Source organism: Nuphar pumila, chromosome 11 (assembly GCF_984573655.1).
Source record: "Nuphar pumila chromosome 11, dmNupPumi1.hap1.1, whole genome shotgun sequence".
Lineage (NCBI taxonomy): Eukaryota > Viridiplantae > Streptophyta > Magnoliopsida > Nymphaeales > Nymphaeaceae > Nuphar > Nuphar pumila.
Window position 1 is genome coordinate 14,783,752 of NC_143259.1, and position 18,589 is coordinate 14,802,340.

Sequence of the window (18,589 nt, forward strand, 5' to 3'; positions counted from 1 at the left end):
ACCCTTCCTTAAAAAATATTCCTTGGGTTGCTTTTAGGGGACTTTAAAATCACGATAATATTGTGAGAGAAAATAATTAAGCAAGATTTTGAAAATCTCGCGATTTTATCAGGTTCATCATGTTTTGTGATTAATTCGTGATAATATCGCAATATTTTCAAAATCTCGGTGATATTTTGACTTAGCTTGTAAGTTAAAGATCATTGGGAAGTGTTAGGACTGCAAAAATCTGCGCCCCACCAAGGACACCCTGCCTGGGTGCAGTTCCAAACGACCCAGGCATGTCACACCTAGGCAATCTGGCCGTCTTAGCTGGCTAGGGTCTAGAACTTCTCTTCGGGGGAGATGGAACCTCCAAAGGTCAATGGCAGTAATTCACAACCCTCTAATCTCCCGACAATGATCACTTAAATACTAAGCAAGCTAACCCTAGTAGATAACTTATCCCAGTCAAACAACTCTGAAGGATCTAGCCAGATTAAACCCAATGTTATACTAACCCAACCTATTACTAAATTAGATCAAAGAAGTATGTGACCAAACAAAAAAACAAGTAAACTTCTGAACACCTAGGTACATTGCTAACAAGAAGTTTTATGGCACTCTAACAGCTGTAGTAAAGGACATAGGTGGAGGAATATTGCTGCTGATAGCTTTGAGACGATTAGGGATTTGTGCTATTCTATAAACAAATGAAACAACACAACATTTCCCTTTGACAATAAATTTGGTCAGTCTAAGTGGCAGACTATTTCTTACTGCCTCTTGGGTTAGATTAGCATCCAATTGGTTTAAAACTTGGTCAGTTGGTAGAGCATCTTAACAACTTGGGGTAGAGGTATTACAAACATTTAAAGAGAGGACTGAGATCCAAATAGGTGATGGAACTCAATTTGGTTTTGGACAACCCTGTGAACTTAACTGGATCTAACTATTCACCTAATCCTACTCCTTAGCGATTTTCCTCCAGTTCAACATGACAAAGCTTCAGTGGCTGATTGCTGGATCACAACAGGTGTGTGCAATGTCAGACGGAGGTGTTTGCTCTCAATGGGGAAACTCCAGGCATGGAGATGCCCATGCAGAGTTAGGTATGATATAGGTCATTTACGTATGTGGATGGGTTCACATGGTGCTACTCCAAGTTAGGAAGGGTCTTGGTGAAGTCCTACTTGAGTTTTCGTAGAACTGCTGGTTGCACCCTTCTCCAAAAAGGGCAGTTTGAGTTCCAGTGCTTAAATCCTTTGCAACAGTTTTTGCCTAGTTGGCACTTAGTTTTGACATAACAGAACTTTCTCATTGGTTTCTGCTGTGCAACTCTCAGCGCATGCATATTTATTTAAAGAATTACTAGGTCAGTCTATGAAAACTTGAAATTACCATGAACAGATGTTGGAAAAACTGCAATGATTTACTGTGTTTTAGTTGTCAGAAGGAAGCTCATGTGCAATGTGACATCATGAGATTCAGCCCTCAACATTTTAGGGACAAAAATTATTAATCTATGATATCCAAAATGAAATAGCTATATGTATAAACTATAAAATGCCTTCACTATACAAATACAGATCTAATGGGTAGGATTTAAACAAGAAAGAAAAAAACAAGTATAGCTTTCACATCTTGTGACACTGGTTACAATAAGATAAGGTAATGCAGCTCACCCAAATGGTGAATCAATATTTGCTGGTCCTTGATGATATTGTGTGCAGACGGTTTCTCTAAGCAGTATAAGATGTCACAAATTTGACTCCAAGTTCCTGAACGAACATATAGATTATCATGTTTTTGCAAGAATGAAGCAATTTCTAGACTTTTGGGCATGAAGTAGAACAAAACCATTTGGTTTTATGGTCTTAAAAATTTGTTCTTTTATATGAGTTTTTTTTCACCGAGCACAATTAGGACAAACAATAGCTGAGGTTTCTCTTTTCCCCATGAATGTTAGGACCATCCTCAGTATCCACTCATTAAATTGCTTATGCGTCACCATGCAACTTGTAAAGATTTTTTTTTACTGGTGTTTACAGACATATTCAGTTACAAGACTGACTGCTGTTCCTTCCTTGCTCCGCACAATGCTTCCTGCGTTGCACAGTCCATGTGTGAGGCTGATGAAGAAGTGTTTACAAGTTTTGGTGCTGAGTGGAGAAGTTTTTCCTTTGTCTTTGTGGCATATTCTACAGGGTCTGCTGCCAGCTACTGCAATTTTAAATCTATATGGAAGTACTGAGGTGAGCTTCCTCCTCACTTAGTCACATTTATGTAAACTATTGAGCAGTCATATATTTGGAGCATGTCAACTGTAGAAAAGCTGCACAACTTGCATGCTGTCACAATGATATGGGTACGCACGTACGTGACATGGATTTTCAAAAGATACTGCGAGTATATATATGTATATGAGACATTTGGTATTGTTTCCTTAAAAAGTTTTTTTATCTAATACGTATGAAATCATGTTGATATTGTTAGGAATGACGTGTTCATGTATTGTTGTCATTTATTTTGTATTGAAAGGGTATATTAGTCATTTGTCATGGTTTATGTATTATAGTCATATTGTATTTCTGATGAGGGTAGACTTATCTTTTGTCTAACCCTAATGTAAAATATTAATAGTGAACTTAGTTGTAAAAAGCTGCACCTAGGCTCTGCCTAGGCCGCCTAGGCACAGGGCCACCGCCTAGGCTTATGGGTCTAGGTGGGAGGGCCCTGTTTTTCGATCTAGGCTGCCTAGGTTGTCCCCACCTAGGCCGCAAGGACATGATTGTCATTTTTCAATTTTTTGTCTCCTTTTGTTTTCTTCTTCCTCCCGCCCCCAAATGTTTTCTTTTTTTGTTCTCTCATTTTCTTCTTCTTTTTATTTTGTTTTTCTTTTTTACCTTTTTTCTCTTCTCTTTTTCTTCTTCCCCCTCCTTTCACCCCTCCGGCTTCTCTTTTTCTTCCTCTTCTTCTTCATTTTTCCCCTTTTCTTTTTTCATTCTTATTTCTTCTTCTTCCTCATCTTGCCCCTCCACTCTTCTTTTTTTTCTTCCTTTTTATCTTTTTTCCTTCTTTTTTATTTTTGTTGTTTACATGTCTTCATGTTTTTTTGACACACACACGAACACACATATATAAAATCTGTTATATATATATAGGGTTAATCTAACATTAAATTACTTGTGTTTAACATTAGATTAATCCAACCTTATTAAAATGACTAAAATACCTTTAAAAGAAGACCTTTTTAAATATACATGATTACTTTTTGAGATCAATAAGGTAATTTTGATAGATTCATAAAGTTACTTTTTTGGAAAAGGTGTTTGACTTTTCAATTCTCTCCAAGTTTAAAAGACCTATAATGCCCATAAAAGTAAGCATGCATTTTAAAAAATATCATTCTTTTATCGTCTTTTGCATCCATTATGCTTTCGACAAACTTTTAGATTTTTTAGATGTGATTGTTGAGTGTGCATTTTGTTTTATTTATGGGGAAATTCTATTTAGGGGCCAATCTTTTGCCCCTAATTCCAGATATAGGTCACACATTTTTTAAATTCCCAATATGGACCAAACTTTTTCTAAAACTGTAAAAAAAGGGCCCACATTTATTGTTGTCCTTTAGCTCAGATTAAATCATACGTCAAATTAAAATAGTGACCATTATTAAGAGTTCAAACTGTGTACTTTTTCTTTTTTATGAGGATGAACAAGTACTTTTCAATTTTCAAGGGTCAATACAAGTAACCAAAAAGGATTCACATTTTCCAATTTGATGGATGTTGACATGAGGTCCCTGTTCGACCGTTTCTACGAAAAGTTTGGTCCATATTTAGAATTTCAGAAACGTGTGGCCCATATTTGAAATTAAGGGCAAAAGGTTGGCCGATAAATGAAAATTTTCCTTCATTTATTGTCTCACAGGTGGCTTATCGATGCTACCAGCAGGTCTTTGTACCTAGAAAGGCACATCTAAAAGTTCATTGTATGTCTTGCAACAATTAGTTATTTGTAAGGCTGCACATGAGCCAGGCTCGGCTCGTTAAAAAAATTTGCTTGAACGCCCTTTATCCATAACCACCTTGTGTCGAGCTTGAGCTAGGCTTGGCTTGATGTGAGCAACTAAGTCTTTAATTTATTTTTTTTTAAAACAACAGGGGAGGGGTGGGATTCAAACTGGCCACCTCTCATGTATAGGGCCAGCGCCTTAACGGTCAGGTAGCAACTTTTTTGTTGTTCTTTTAGTTAATAGAATATGTACATATATGAAAACTGATGCCTCATATCACTATATGAACTGATCTTAATCAAGCTAATTGAGCTTAACCAAGCTTGATTGCCTGTTCAAGCTCGGCTCATTTATGTGAACCGAGCTTGAGCCCTTGCTCAAGCTCTACTCATTTATTCTCTCATATGAGTTAGATCGGCTCGTTGTGCAGCTCTAGTTATATGCTATTCCTAATCTAAAGTTTCAGTTATAATTGTTGGCTTCATATAAGTAGCATGATCGCTTGATGATGAAGAACCAAGTTCCAGCTTCCTATATATACTTTTGGTGCTTCTGTGAAATCGTAAGCCTAAACGATCTGTGTCATGCACACACATGCTTCTGGCTGTTACAGTTGTGCTTGACATTCAAGGTTACCAGAAAAGCTTTCAGTTGTATCTATATTTTTTAGTATGATACTGTCAGACATCCATTAATAATTTTCTTTTTCTTTTGTCTTGCTGTGAAACTCAGGTATCTGGTGACTGTATGTTTTTTGATTGCAAAAATTTGCCAAAACTTTTGGAGACACAGTTGCTGAGTAGTGTACCCATTGGCCTGCCAATTCCTGGGTGTAAGACAATGCTAATTGGAGAACCAAATGTACCAGATGAAGGTGAAATTTTTGTTGGTGGGGCATGTATGTCAATTGGATACTTGTTCGATTCTTCCAGTACATCTTTGGATTTTGTCAACTTGCGACCTGTCAATGAAATTTATCATGGTGTTCATGGTCAAAACATCATAGAAGAAATTTACTTTAGAACTGGTGATTTTGCTAGACGACTTGAGAGTGGTGATTATGTCTTTGTGGGAAGAAAAGATCGTCTAGTAAAAATCCATGGGCAGCGCATTTCTCTGGAAGAGGTGGAAGATAATTTGAGGGATCATCCTGATGTGTCTGATGCAGCTGTAACTTTTCATTCAAGAGATGAAGAGCAGTCTCATCTTATAGCTCACATAATATTGAAAGGAAAAGATGACTTGATATCAGATGCTCAACAGTTCTATGATGATCACAAGTATGGTGGTTATGAAAGATTGGCTTTGTCCTTCAAAAATTGGTTGGCAGAAAGACTTCCATCAGGAATGATCCCAGCACAGATTCTATTTCTTAGGTCATTTCCTCTGACTTCTTCTGGAAAAGTAGACTATGCTTTGTTGTCAGAATCAACTTTGAGCAAGAAAAGGCACAGAACCGATTATGGACTTGATCTTCACAATAATGGTCTAGAAATTGTTAAAGAGGTTTTGCCCTGCTTCTTCATTGATCACATTTGATACTGGTCTACAATTTTGACTTTTCTTGTTTGTAAAGAATGTCTGAAACTGTTAACATTGTTGTTTATTTGCTCCTTATTGGTTAGGTAATTTTAGGGCTTGACTTTTACATTCTTTTTTACTTGCATTAATTTGAGATTCACTTGTTTCTGTTTTGTATGTTGATTTTTTGTCTTTGAACTGTATCTTGTACCCCATTATTCATGAGTATTCATGATCTATCTTGCTGACACCTTACATCCAGTATTAGACACTGCGATGCTAAAGTACCAGAGTTAGTATTTCTCTGTTCTTAAAGAGTCACACTGAAACCAGAGTTTTTCTCTTAGCTTCATTTTACCAAAGTCAGCAATTTGTATACTGTTTTTGAGCATGTCACAGTTTAATTGCGGAAGTTTTAATTCATTTTTAAAGTCCTTGTTTTTTAAATAGATTGGCAAGCTGGTGGATGACAACCAAAATGATTTCAATACAAAAACCCTTATTTAAGATGGTAAAACTCTGCCAATCCGCTTTGTACCAAGTCTTGTCATAAGTTCTGTTGGCACCTGTAGCTATTCCGTTCTATGGTGCCTTATTAGCATCTGAAGGCTCTGCCTATCCACTTTGCATCTATTCTCTAGTCACAAGTTCTGGTGGCACCTAAGAGATATTCTGATATATGGTACCTTTTTAATATTTGAACTAGTACCTTTTGACCTCCATTATCTTAAAGGGCATTTAATCTACGTCATATAGATACAGGTGTTGTATGTTGGATATGACACATTAATTTCTGAAGTATCGGTATGGGTGTACAACTATATACATACATCTATATATATGCATATTTTTTTTGCAAAGTGTGTGTGTGTGTGTGTGTGTGTATATATACGAGTGTATACATACATACATACATACATACATATGCATGTGTCTGTATATATATAATAGTTAATGAGTTGGGACTGGATAGGGTCAGATCTGAAAGTAGTCTGACGCATACCATGAAGTGCCAGTACTAGTACTGGTGACGCATGGGTACAACACCCTTGTGAAAGTACCCATGTTACATAGATGGAAGCACTTAATAGACGGTGCAATGTGGGTGTGACACCAGACACAACGACATGACATGGACTATATTGGGTGCGATCAACCACATCCAGGCCTATTTTGGTCTAAAACTGGACTCAATCAACTCTGACCGGGTCCATATTTATCCACATTGAAGAAAAGTTAAAAAGGAGAGGTTGGGGGTGAGGGAGGAAAAACACATGCTCGTGGAGAGAGAGAGAGAGCACCTTGTCTTGACCTCCATGGTGGCCCTGACGATTACAACCTGAGTTCTGGGGAGGCACTCCATCTCTCTTTTCTCATTCTTCCTCCTCCCTCCTCCTGTCACCTCTCTCTCTCTCTCTCTATATATATATATATATATATAGGATAATACAACTGTGCTAAATGAAATATGCTAAATGAAACATGCTAAATGGGGTTTTCAGGCCTTTTTCATTTTATTTTTAAATTCTGACCGTACAGATGTGATCTATGTACTTGATTTTATAGGGATCAACTCTTGAAGCACTTGATTCTGACACATGGGTGGGTTTCTATAAGGTTCGGAGGTCAAAAATCTTTGTAAAATTTTGAGGCTCCAAATATCATTTTTTTCATAGGAAACACATGATCCAGGTGTGGATTCCTAGTAAATGGAGCATGCCCAACACATTTATGGGGTTAGAACCGTGAAAAAAACACTGGAAAAGCTGAAAAACCCATTTAGCATGTTTCATTTAGCACAAATGTATTACCCTATATAGATATGGGAATTTTATGTTTAATTGTCTAACCTTTGACAAAATTATGTTTAATCGCCTATGTTTAAAAACTTTTCAAACAGGTCCCTAAGTTTCAGCATATTGCTCATACTACTGCTTTAGGCTACTTTTTTATCATTTGACTCCAGTTGACTTATTGAAATGACATTTTAATCATTTCTTTTTTTTTTTCAAATGACTAAATGTCACTTTTTGTAGTTGTATTATAGTTAGGACTGAATAAGTAACTTTAGCAAGTTCTGCCGACTCTTTAAAATGATACTTTAACCATTTCTTGTTTTTTAAATGATTGAATGTGACTTTTTGTGGTTGTAGAACAACTAAGGTTAAATCAATTGCTTTAGCAAGAAAAGTGATACATGCGGTCATATGAGAAATATGCTGAAAACCTTAGTTGTCAATGGTGCTAGGTGGTAAGTCCCTAAAAAGGCTAGGAGGTACCCCAAATAAAAAAACACAAAATATGTAAACAAACTGCTAAAATTAATAACAAACATGTATACAACCTAAAATCATCAACAATAAGCAATAGACAAAACATAACATGTCGGCGAATATTGTAAAGCAATTATATTAAATAATCTGCTCAAAAAAATAAAGAATAAATAAACAATTAAATGAACAAACCATACCACTAACAACGTGAATGAACAATATGCAAAAAATAAAATCATGTATACAAAAAAATTAACAAGTCAACAATAGACATAATATAAGCAATAGACAAATGAAAAAAAAAATGAACAATTGAATTTGAATAAACAAACCATACAACTAATAACCAGCTAAAAAAACTAAGAATAAATGAACAATTGAATAACCAAACCATACAACTAACAATGTGAATAAATAATATACAAAAAATAAAATCATGTATATAAAAAAATTAACATCAATAGACATAATATAAGCAATAGCCAAATAAAAAGAAGAAATGAACAATTGAATAAACCAACCAACCTGCTCAATGTAAATAAAAGGCAAATAGGCAACTACATAATTTAAACACAATTAAAGCCTTAACAATATTAAGTTTATATCCAAGTCATACTAAAATGTCATAAGTCATAATTAAACTGTTGGAAGTTCATGATAACTAAAAACATCATATGTAACCAACGTCTTACGACTCTTATATGCTAATCTTCATCTCTAAAGTCTAAAATATAAAGATCTTATTTTTTTATGAGCCAAAAATTAGGACAAAAAATCCTTATTGTTGCATCCAACTGTTGCACCATCACCTCTTCATATTCACACTTTTTTTGGCAAATGAAGTTAACTGAGCTTGCCGTGGGCTTGCGCCTAGGCAGGTTAGGCATAGGGCCTCTACTTAGGATTATGAGTCTAGGTGGTAGGGTCCTTTTTTTTGACTTAGGCTGTCCCTGCCTAGGCTGCAAGGACATGTTTATCATTTTTTGACCCTTCAAATAACAAAGTTTTAGGTGTTTTATGCTCAATTTGAACCATTAGATGTGTTTATCAATACTTATTTATTGAGAAACAAATTTTATTTTAAATTGATTTGATGTAAAAAATGTGAACATCTTATCATAAAATTTTAGTACGATATCAACTGATAAATTTTTTACCTCTTTAAAATACACATATGAGCATAAAGATTTTTAATCAATTACATGTTCTCCGTCAGCAACAATCATAAACACATCTAACAATTAAGCTCAAGTATAAACCATCTAAAAACTATGATTTTTGGAGGGTCCTAACAGTGACCTAACGAAACAAGGGCAGAATAATCCTCATTCTCTCTCTCTCTCTATATATATATATATATGTATGTATGTATGCAATATTGAGTAATCGGATGGTGTGCCCCAAGTTTTGGTATATGTTCAATATTGTGCAATTTCATGAATTTTGCGACATGTTACACTGAATTACACACTTCATCCATAGTTACAATCATATGTTATTAAATTTAACTATTTATTGTAATTTTTTTTTGTTTTTTTTTTGATGTTTTATTTTTTTGGTTTCGCCTAGGCCGACTAGTCCTGCCTAGGCCTCGACTAGTCCTTTTAAGGGTCTTCTGCCTAGGCTCCGACTAGCATTTTTGACAGCTAAGGCTGTGGGTCATCATCATCATCTTCAAAATTTAGAACAATGGTTGAAATGTCTTCTTTGCAATTTTGCAACCTTCTTTTTCTTTTTGTTTCTTCTAGTTCAACAATAACAACATCATGAAAAGTGTCAGGAATAGATGGATAAGGACATTGATGAACTTTTTGCGTAAGACCTGCAATATGTTGCTTAAACCTATGCAGTCCACCTCGAATAATATAACCATAAAACAAACATCTCAATGATGACCTTGGTCATGATACATTATCAATACTTCTACAGTATTACTATGCAGGTTCATCTCGTGAAGGCGACATCGAAAAATCTAAAATAAAATATAACCAATCAACCACCAAATATGAAGTCCCTTCCAAAAGAAGCCCCTTCTATTATTGTTCTAAAGAATCTAAACAAAAAAACATGTAAATTTTCTAAATTAAAAGGAGTAAGCAACAAATAACATAAGCTCATATATTAATATATATGTTGAAATACAATAATAGTATATATAATATATATAATATATAATACATATGCTGTAGTACATAATACGCTGAAATACATATATATTCAATTACCTAAAACGTATCAGTATAATCAGCAAAATGTTAATTTTATTTCTATATGAAAATTGAAAATTGAAAATTGAAAATTGAAAATTGAAAATTGAAAATTGAAAATTGAAAATAATGAAGTGACAAGGGAACAAATAAAATAAAAAAAATAAGCACAACTACAAACAATTGAAGGGACAAGGTGGAACCGGATAATAAGGCTAAGAATACTGAGGGTGATAAAAAGAGATACAGATTTGAATTATTTGTTCATCCAAATCTAAAGCTATATATATATATATATATGTATGAAGCACACAAACACAGAAAGTATATATAATTAATATACATATTATAATAGCTGAAATACAGAATATATAATATATAACTGAAATACAGAATATTATAATATATAACTGAAACACATAATATATAATATATAACTGAAATACATAATATTATAATATATGCTTATGATATGATAATATATATAATTATATATTTACACAGAAAACGATATATATGTGTGCAAAACATATTCTATGGAAAAAAGAAAAAAGGAAGAAAACAGGAAGATAAGAAAACATATCATATATAAATTACACACACACATATCTCATAAACATAACTACAATGATACGATGCTGCACAAGAACAAGCAGATAGCACAAGAATACTACCACTAATATGCTGCAACTGAATAAATTCCCAACTATCAAGAAGCTGTGGATAGGGTGCTACTAGGTCATCTATACACAAAACCTAGTAGTACTCTTCACAAGAGAACAAAATGAGCCAATATGACACTCAAGATGCACAAAATATGAGTGAACACAACTACAAAATCAAGAACTCAACAATAGGAATCCAAACCATTCAGCTGATGGTCACAAAAAACCTCAAAATAGGGTGTCGTCTGTTATATACCCTCAAGAATGTCAATCAAACTCGCAAAATCCTTCATAATACCACACAAAACAGGTCCCAAACAACGAGATAGTGAGCAAAACAGAGAGTGAGCAAAACAGAGAGTGAGCGAGGAGCGAGACAAAGAGAGTGAGTGAAACAAAGAGGGATAGAGGAACGAGAGTGAGATGAGCGAGGCAACGAGTGAGTGAAAGAGAGGGAGATAGAGAAGCGAGACAACAAGAGTCAGTGCAACAAAGAGAGATAGAGGAGCGAGAGGACAGAGAAAAAGGGGGGAAGAAAAAAGGGAAAAAAAAAGAGAAGGAAAGGGGGGGGAGGGGGGGAGGAAGGGCGTACCTTCTTCTGTGTATGTGCTTGCTGCAAAAACCCTAGAGAGCGAGCGAAAAGGGGAAAAGGAAAAGCCCTTCCCATCATGGTTAACACAACAAAAAAGGCTTGACAACCTAGGTGGTCCCAGCCTAGGTGGTAAAATAGGGCCCATGCCCAAACCCAGTTTCCCAGGAGAGAGAGAGAGAGAGAGAGAGAGAGAGAGAGAGAGAGAGAGAGAGAGAGAGAGAGAGAGAGAGAGAGAAGGGCGTACCTTCTTTTTCTGTGTATGTGCTTGCTGCGAAAACCCTAGAGAGAGAGAGAGAGAGAGCGAAAAGGGCAAGAGAGGGAGAGAGAGCGAAAAGGGGAAAGGAAAAGCCTTTCCCATCGTGGTCAACACAAAAAAAAGGCAAAAAAGAAGGCTTGACAACCTAGGTGGTCCCAGCCTAGGTGGTGAAATAGGGCCCATGCCCAAACCCCCCGCCCAAACCCAGTTGCCCAGGCGGTGGGGTGGTTTCTAGGCTGCCTAGGCGCCGCCTTTGACAACTAAGCTGAAAACACAAGCGCCTATTTAAAAAGTTTTGAAACACAGTTAAACATAGTTTTGTCATAGGTTCATAAAATTCCCTATATATACACACCCACACCCACACCCACACCCACACCCACATGCACCCGAAACCCATGTTTTTTGAAATTGCTGTGTTGCACCCTCTACATATGCACCCGAACCTATATGATATGGGTTATGACAAATTAAATGTGATAGTGATTAATTTTGTTACTTGTAATTGCAATGGACAACAAATGACACACACACATGCATGTATGTATCATTTACAAGGTTGTCAGACTAGGAAGTGGAAGCATGAAATGATACAAGTGGAAGTGAGAGGAGAGACATTTTAAATTATAAAAAGCGAAAAGCAAAGAATTGATTTGAAAGCAAAATGGAAATCGAAAATGAAGTAATATGGGAATCGAATGGAGAAGCAAAATGGGGATTGAACAGGAAGCAAATAAAAAAAATGATTATTTTTAAATTTCATGAATTTTATTGTAAAATTTATTTTTTTCTCAAAATCTAAAAATGATGGTTACCAATTTAGAGAAAGCACATGGGAATGAGTTGGAAGCGTGGGGGAATCACATAAAAAACATGAAAAGAAATGCGAGAGAGCATATGAGAAGCATAAATGAAGCTTGTGGAAGCATAGGAGGATTGTGGGAGAATCGAAATTCCTATCAAGTCTTGGAAGGGAGGAGTATCATGCTTTCGAAGCGAGTTTCTGAGAAGCGCACTTCACACCTATTTAAGAAACTTCCAATAACTCCGATCATTCACTCGTGGTGAGGGCTTAAGATCAACTATATAATAATGTGATATAAAGGAACAAATATCTGACAAATATGATGTACATAGGCCACCCTTATTGTGTGTGTGTTTTAAAAGTACATCTATATGGCAACAATCTAGCCACTCTCACTAGGTTGATCAGGGATTCTGTTTGTGCATCTTGTACTCACCCTATCTTATGAGAGAGAGAGAGAGAGCTCATCAGGGATCCTGTTCGTGCATCTTGTACTCACCCCATCTTATATATACGCTGTGTGTGTATTGTTAGATATATTCCTACTAGTTTTATATTTAAAACCATATCCAGTGTACCCTTTATTTTTCTACTTATCCGCTCATACAGTGGAGATGTTGACTTAATTAATTTTTTTATTGTAGGCTTTTTGTAGAGCTTTGATGGTTGAAGAAGTTATGGATCATGATGATTTTTTCTCACTCGGTGGGAATTCGATGTCTGCTGCATATCTTGGACATATCTTAGGCATTGATATGAGGTTAATATACATGTTTCCCAGCCCGCTTAAGATATTGAAAGTTATACTTGATAGGAGCATAGTTCCTAAAGATTTGTTCAAGTTTAAAAGTCAAAGGGAAAGCCCAGCATCTACCGTTGATATGAAGATTCCTGTTCCCCTTGATCACGATGATCTTCCAGAGTTATGCCATATGGTTTATGAAGGGGGTGTGCACAATTTAGAGTTAAAAATTGATACAGGTAAAATTAAATTGGCTGATGTAGAGGAGGCTGGATCTGCTACCATTTGCAAGTCTTTGGAGCTGGGCTCTAGCTTAGGTGAAACTATGGAAGGAAAGCCTTTAATTGATGGTAGTGCTTGGATTTCCAATATTCATTTGGCATCAGCAGTTTCATTCAGCCGTTGTAATAAGCTTACATTTTTTGGAGGGTCTGGATTGAGTACTATTGCTGAAACATTCTTGTCAGTTGAAATCCATAGGAACAATAGAGGGAAGATGCAAACCCTGTGGAAAGTGAACCTGAAGTCATGTGTTGATGCATCACCACTAGTCATCTCAGTGCAAGGGAATGTATATTTGTTTATTGGTGCTCACTCTCACATCTTCACCTGTGTCGATGCTTTGAGGTATGTAGGCTTTGCGGTTTTCTTTTTGGTAGCCAGTTTTTTTGAAAATCTATCTTCTCTAAAAGTGAAATGAGCTTTCATTTCTCTTTCCCTACTTAGTTGAGGCTTCTGAACTTAGTCACGCATTAGAGCCCATGTACCTATTTTCAAGATATAACAAACATAGAAATTGCACGGAAATCTTGAATCCTGGTAAGGTTGGTTCTTTCATGTCATATTGATGCTATAAATGAAATGAAATAAAAGTGCCAAAAAACAATGTCACAAAGTGACTCCAATAAGGCACACTCATATAAGCACGATGTAACGCCCCCAAAATCCCGGACCTGTAACTTTTTTGGAAAATTTTGAAAGCCTTGTAATCATTTCTTTATCAGAGTTTTTAAATAGTAATTCAACGAAAAATGATATTTTTGAAATAACAAGTCAACGGACCTTGGGCACATTATTTGCGAAACCTTTCTTTTACACAATGGATTTGTAACTCTGTACATTCAAAACCAAATAGATTAAAAAATATAGTTTTAAATAATTTAAAGTTTATACAAAAGAGGAATTTTCAAGGAAACCCTTATGCAAAATTTAAGAAATGTCCTCAGGAGCGAAACATCAGGGAAAAAATCTCATTTTGATACCATCACATTATCGTGCCATCGCTTGCCGTACCGACTTAATCATCACCTGTACCCATAAGACAAGTCAATTTTATGAAAAACTGGTAGGTGTACATGTATAATAATTTATAACAAAACTAACACATGCTTTATTTCATACATGATATGTAATTCAAAATATACAGAAATGAGCATACATATATTGTTTCTGTATCGTTCTTATATTATCAGATGTCTCTGAAGAGTGAGCAAAATGAGCATAAGGCTAATATATACGTCGTTCCCTTCGCGGTGTGCAAGTCAAAATAAGTAAAGTGAACATGATATAGGGGCGAAACGTAGAAACAACTGAGACTAATCCGAGGGTTTATTATGCCATGTATTTTCGATAATCCGAATAGCTAGCTGAGTCCGCTCCTAAGGGGACAGTCAATGACCAAGAAACAATTTTCCAGATGCCACTCGTTCAAGAGATGCATCCAACTTCTGCAGAAGTTTCATGAGATCTACCACCTAGGATAATTTTTGATAGTCTCGTCTCTTAACTCCAATGACTGAGGACACTGAGTCATTTGCCCGAGAGGTGGTTGTTAACAACCTGTCTATCAGAGTTTTTGTACCATCCCATCCTCTTCTTTGATGAAAAACAGCAGGGCGAATGGGTGCGTCAGGTTTTATTTAACTGAAGACCCATTCTACAAGCTCTGGTCTTTCAAACCAGCTTGAGCATCTTGCCTGTAAAAGGCGATCATCACCATTATGTGATTTTCACATTGTGATATTTGCACTCTTCGAGATTACCCGAACCTTTCATCCAATCATCATAGTATCAACATGTCGTGCCTGTCTAAAAGTACGTCTACGATGAGAGGGGTATTAGTTTTTCAACCCCCCCCCAACTTCATTGTTTCGTAAAAGAAACGATATAACCATATTATTTAGTTTGACATGATCTAGTCTTTGAAACCACTTGTGAAACTTGCACAATACGAGGTCGCCATGGATCTCTCATCCATTTATTGCAGCATCGGCATGCTGCGCATGTCGGGGTATGGGTTTCTCAATAAAACCCCGCACAAGCACATGCTCATGCTCCCAATCGGGGTTATCCGAGTCATATCGAACACTCAAACCGAAGTTGTAAAACATTTCTCCCAAAATGCGCTGACTTGGAAAAGCTTAGTTGCAATTTCGCAACCTATAAGTGTGCAGACTTTGCTTTGCAAAACTACGTATTTGGAAAGTTGGATTCCCGCAAGGAATCCCTTTTCTTTAAAACTCTAGTGCCCATGCATAACCCACGTCCTTTGAAAAAGAGCAAGTAGAAGAAAAACGGTACAAATAGGATACATTTTTGCGTGTCCCACTAGGTTGCAAAAAATAAATACATATATTACAATGTAATCATTTTAGTTTAGTTTGACACAAATTGGTCTTTTGAAACATTTTTATATCATTGTGCACTTTGCAGAATACGAGATCACCATGAATCTCTCATCCATCCAACCATCGTAGTACTAACATGCCGTGCATGTCTGATAGTACCGCAACGACGAGAGGGGTATAAGTTTCTCGGAAAGAAACCTCAACTCTATTTAGAAAATCTCAACGTCTCGTACCCTTGGTCGGGGATATTCGAGTCATTATCAAATATCAAAACGAACGACCGTACGTAACTCTTAGGGTTACGCGGGGTTGAGGGAAAGACTCGATTGCGAATGCGTAACCTTCAAAAGTTTGATTTTTGCTTTTCGAAACGGATATTTCAAATATTTAAATCTTGCATGAAATCCCTTTTTTAAAAGATTAGGCGAGCATGAGCAAATCTGCGTCTTTAAGAGTAAGTGTATGCCTGTGCACATTTTAACGTGGCAGTAAAGTAATTGACATAAAGCGAGACTCGATATGTGAAACCACACAACGAGCTAAAGAAACTGTGTAAGCAATGCACAATGTGCAAAACTATACATCGACCAAATAAACTGTGTAAGCAATGCACGATGTACGAAACCGTACATCGGCTAAATAAATTGCGTAAGCAATGCATGATGTACGATGTACAGTCAAATAAATTGCATAAGCAATACACGAAGTACGAAATCGTACATCGGCCAAATAAACTGCATAAGCAATGCACGATGTACGAAACGGTATATCGGCCAAATAAACTGCATAAGCAATGCACGATGTACGAAACCGTATATCGGCCAAGTAAATTGCATAAACAATAGCATGTGCACGTAATAGCGCGGCGACAAAGTAAATAACATAAAGTGATACTCGATGTGCGAAACTGTACATCGATCTAAATAAATTGCGTAAGCAGTGCACGAGGTACGAAATCGTACCTCGGCTAAATAAATGCGTAAGCAGTAGCCTACGTAATAGTGCGACGGCAAAGTAAATGACAAAGAAAAAAAAAAGATCGCAAAACTGCGTCATTGAGTTAAAAATGTACATATATATGTATATATATATATATATTTATTGCAGATTAACTGTTATATGCTTAATTTAGTTCATCCATTGTCCTTTGCGCAACTTTCCCCCTATTTCGGAGAATGTCGGCTATGTTGACGTTTCTGGGTGTAGGTAATCAGTGGCTTGAGCCTCGGTGCACGTGTAGAGCCCGTTGGGCCGATGGGGTGCGCTCAAAGGTTCGTCGTACTGCGAAAAAAGAAAGAATCATGCTCGTATCACGGGGGTCGAACCCGACCTTGATTCAAGCCACTCGGCTGGGCCGAGTCCAGAATCGGGGTGCTGAGCTGGGAAAGGGAGGGGACTGAGCTCACTCGGGTGAGTGAGCCGGTTCGGTCCTAACCGAGTCGGTTCGACCCTAACCGAGTTGGGCTCGGTTTAGAAAACAAAGGGAAAAGGGTGGGGTGGTCTCAACTACTAGGCCAAGCCCGATCCCAACTCGAAAACACAAGGGCTGGGGTGGGCTTGACAACCAGGCCGATCCCGGTCCCACCCGGTAAGCACAAGGGGCTGGGATGGGCTCGACAACCAGGCCAAGCTAGACCCCATTCCGCAAACACAAAGGGTCTGGGGTGGGCTCGACAACCTGGCCGAGCCCGACCCCACCCTGCAAACACAAGGGGCTGGGGTGGGCTCGACAACCAGGCCGAGCCCAGCCCCATCCCTTAAACAGAGAGAGAGAGAGAGGACATGAGGGTTAGCACCATGGGTTAACAGGGAGACAAAAAGGGCAAGAGAGGCGGGGCCGTCACCCCTGCCCGCCAACAGAGAAGAGGAGGCGAGGCAGGGGCGTCACCCCTGCTTATCGAAAAACAACAAGAGGCAGGGGAATTGCCCCTGCCTGTCGTCCGAAAAACAGGAGGTAGGGGCGTCATCCCTGCCTGCCTAAAATCAGGAGGCAAGGGCATAGCCCCTGCCTGTCGGCTAAAAAGCGGAGGCAAGGGGTGTCACCCCTGCCTGCCGACCAAAAAGAGGAGGCAGGGGCATCACTTCTGTCTGTTGACTAAAAAAAGGAGGGAGGAGACGGCAGGAGAAGCGGCACCCCTCCCTGCCATTTTTTTCCAGAAATAGAGAGCGGAGAAATAGAGAGAGGACAGCCTGCTCGCATAACCAAAGAGACCAGGGGGAGGGCAGGAGCGTTGGTGCTCCTTCCCGAGCAACTAGAGAGACGAGGGGGAGGCCAGGAGCGTTGACACTCCTGCCCGAGCAAACAGATAGAGTGGGGAAAGGCAGGGGGCGTCACCCCTTGCCAGTCGGTCTGAAGGACCGACGACGGCAGGAGGGTCAATGCCTCCTGCCGACCGACTAGAGAGAGAGAGAGAGAGAGAGAGAGGAGCGTACCTGAGGGGTCGCGTCTTCAGTGAGCGAGAGATGGAAGGAGAGGGGGCAAACACAGGGGGAGAGAGGGAACCAGGGAGAGAGTCTGCTACTGCCGACGTGAGGAGGGGCTCGGGTGAGGTGTGTCGGTAAGGATCGGGGTCGGGGTCACTCAGGGAGAGAACGAGAGAGACAAAAGAGGGGGCTCCCAAGCGTATAAAGGGAACCCTCCCTTCGTGCTTAAATAGAAGCACCGGGGGGGGGGGTTGGGTCTGGATCCAAATCCATTTTTTTTCACGGATCTTACACACAATGTCTCTAATGGACAACATACAATATGCTACAAAAGGCAAACACCAAACACACACACAAGGAAGAGGAGAGAACTTTAAAATAATAAAGAATTTATTATTGAAATTCTTGAAAAAGCATTAAGGAGAGATGGGGCGAAGACCCCATATTTTATTAACAAAAAGGGACCCATAGAGTCATTGG

The 18,589-nt window shown here is 38.0% G+C and overlaps 1 protein-coding gene across 4 annotated transcripts in view; it reads left to right on the forward strand.

Moving 5' to 3' along the window:
• LOC149822074 (AMP-dependent synthetase and ligase family protein) overlaps positions 1-18,589 on the forward strand; it is a 146,683-nt gene that overhangs the window by 19,727 nt on the left and 108,367 nt on the right. For all 4 annotated transcript variants that reach the window (XR_016426194.1, XM_089981538.1, XM_089981539.1 and 1 more), the window contains exons 4-6: positions 2,031-2,234; positions 4,730-5,503; positions 12,961-13,685. Coding sequence is in view for 3 of the 4 variants with exons in the window: in XM_089981538.1 (XP_089837664.1) it covers positions 2,031-2,234; positions 4,730-5,503; positions 12,961-13,685 (1,703 nt within the window). In the remaining variant the exon portion in view is untranslated. The remainder of the gene's footprint in view (positions 1-2,030; positions 2,235-4,729; positions 5,504-12,960; positions 13,686-18,589) is intronic.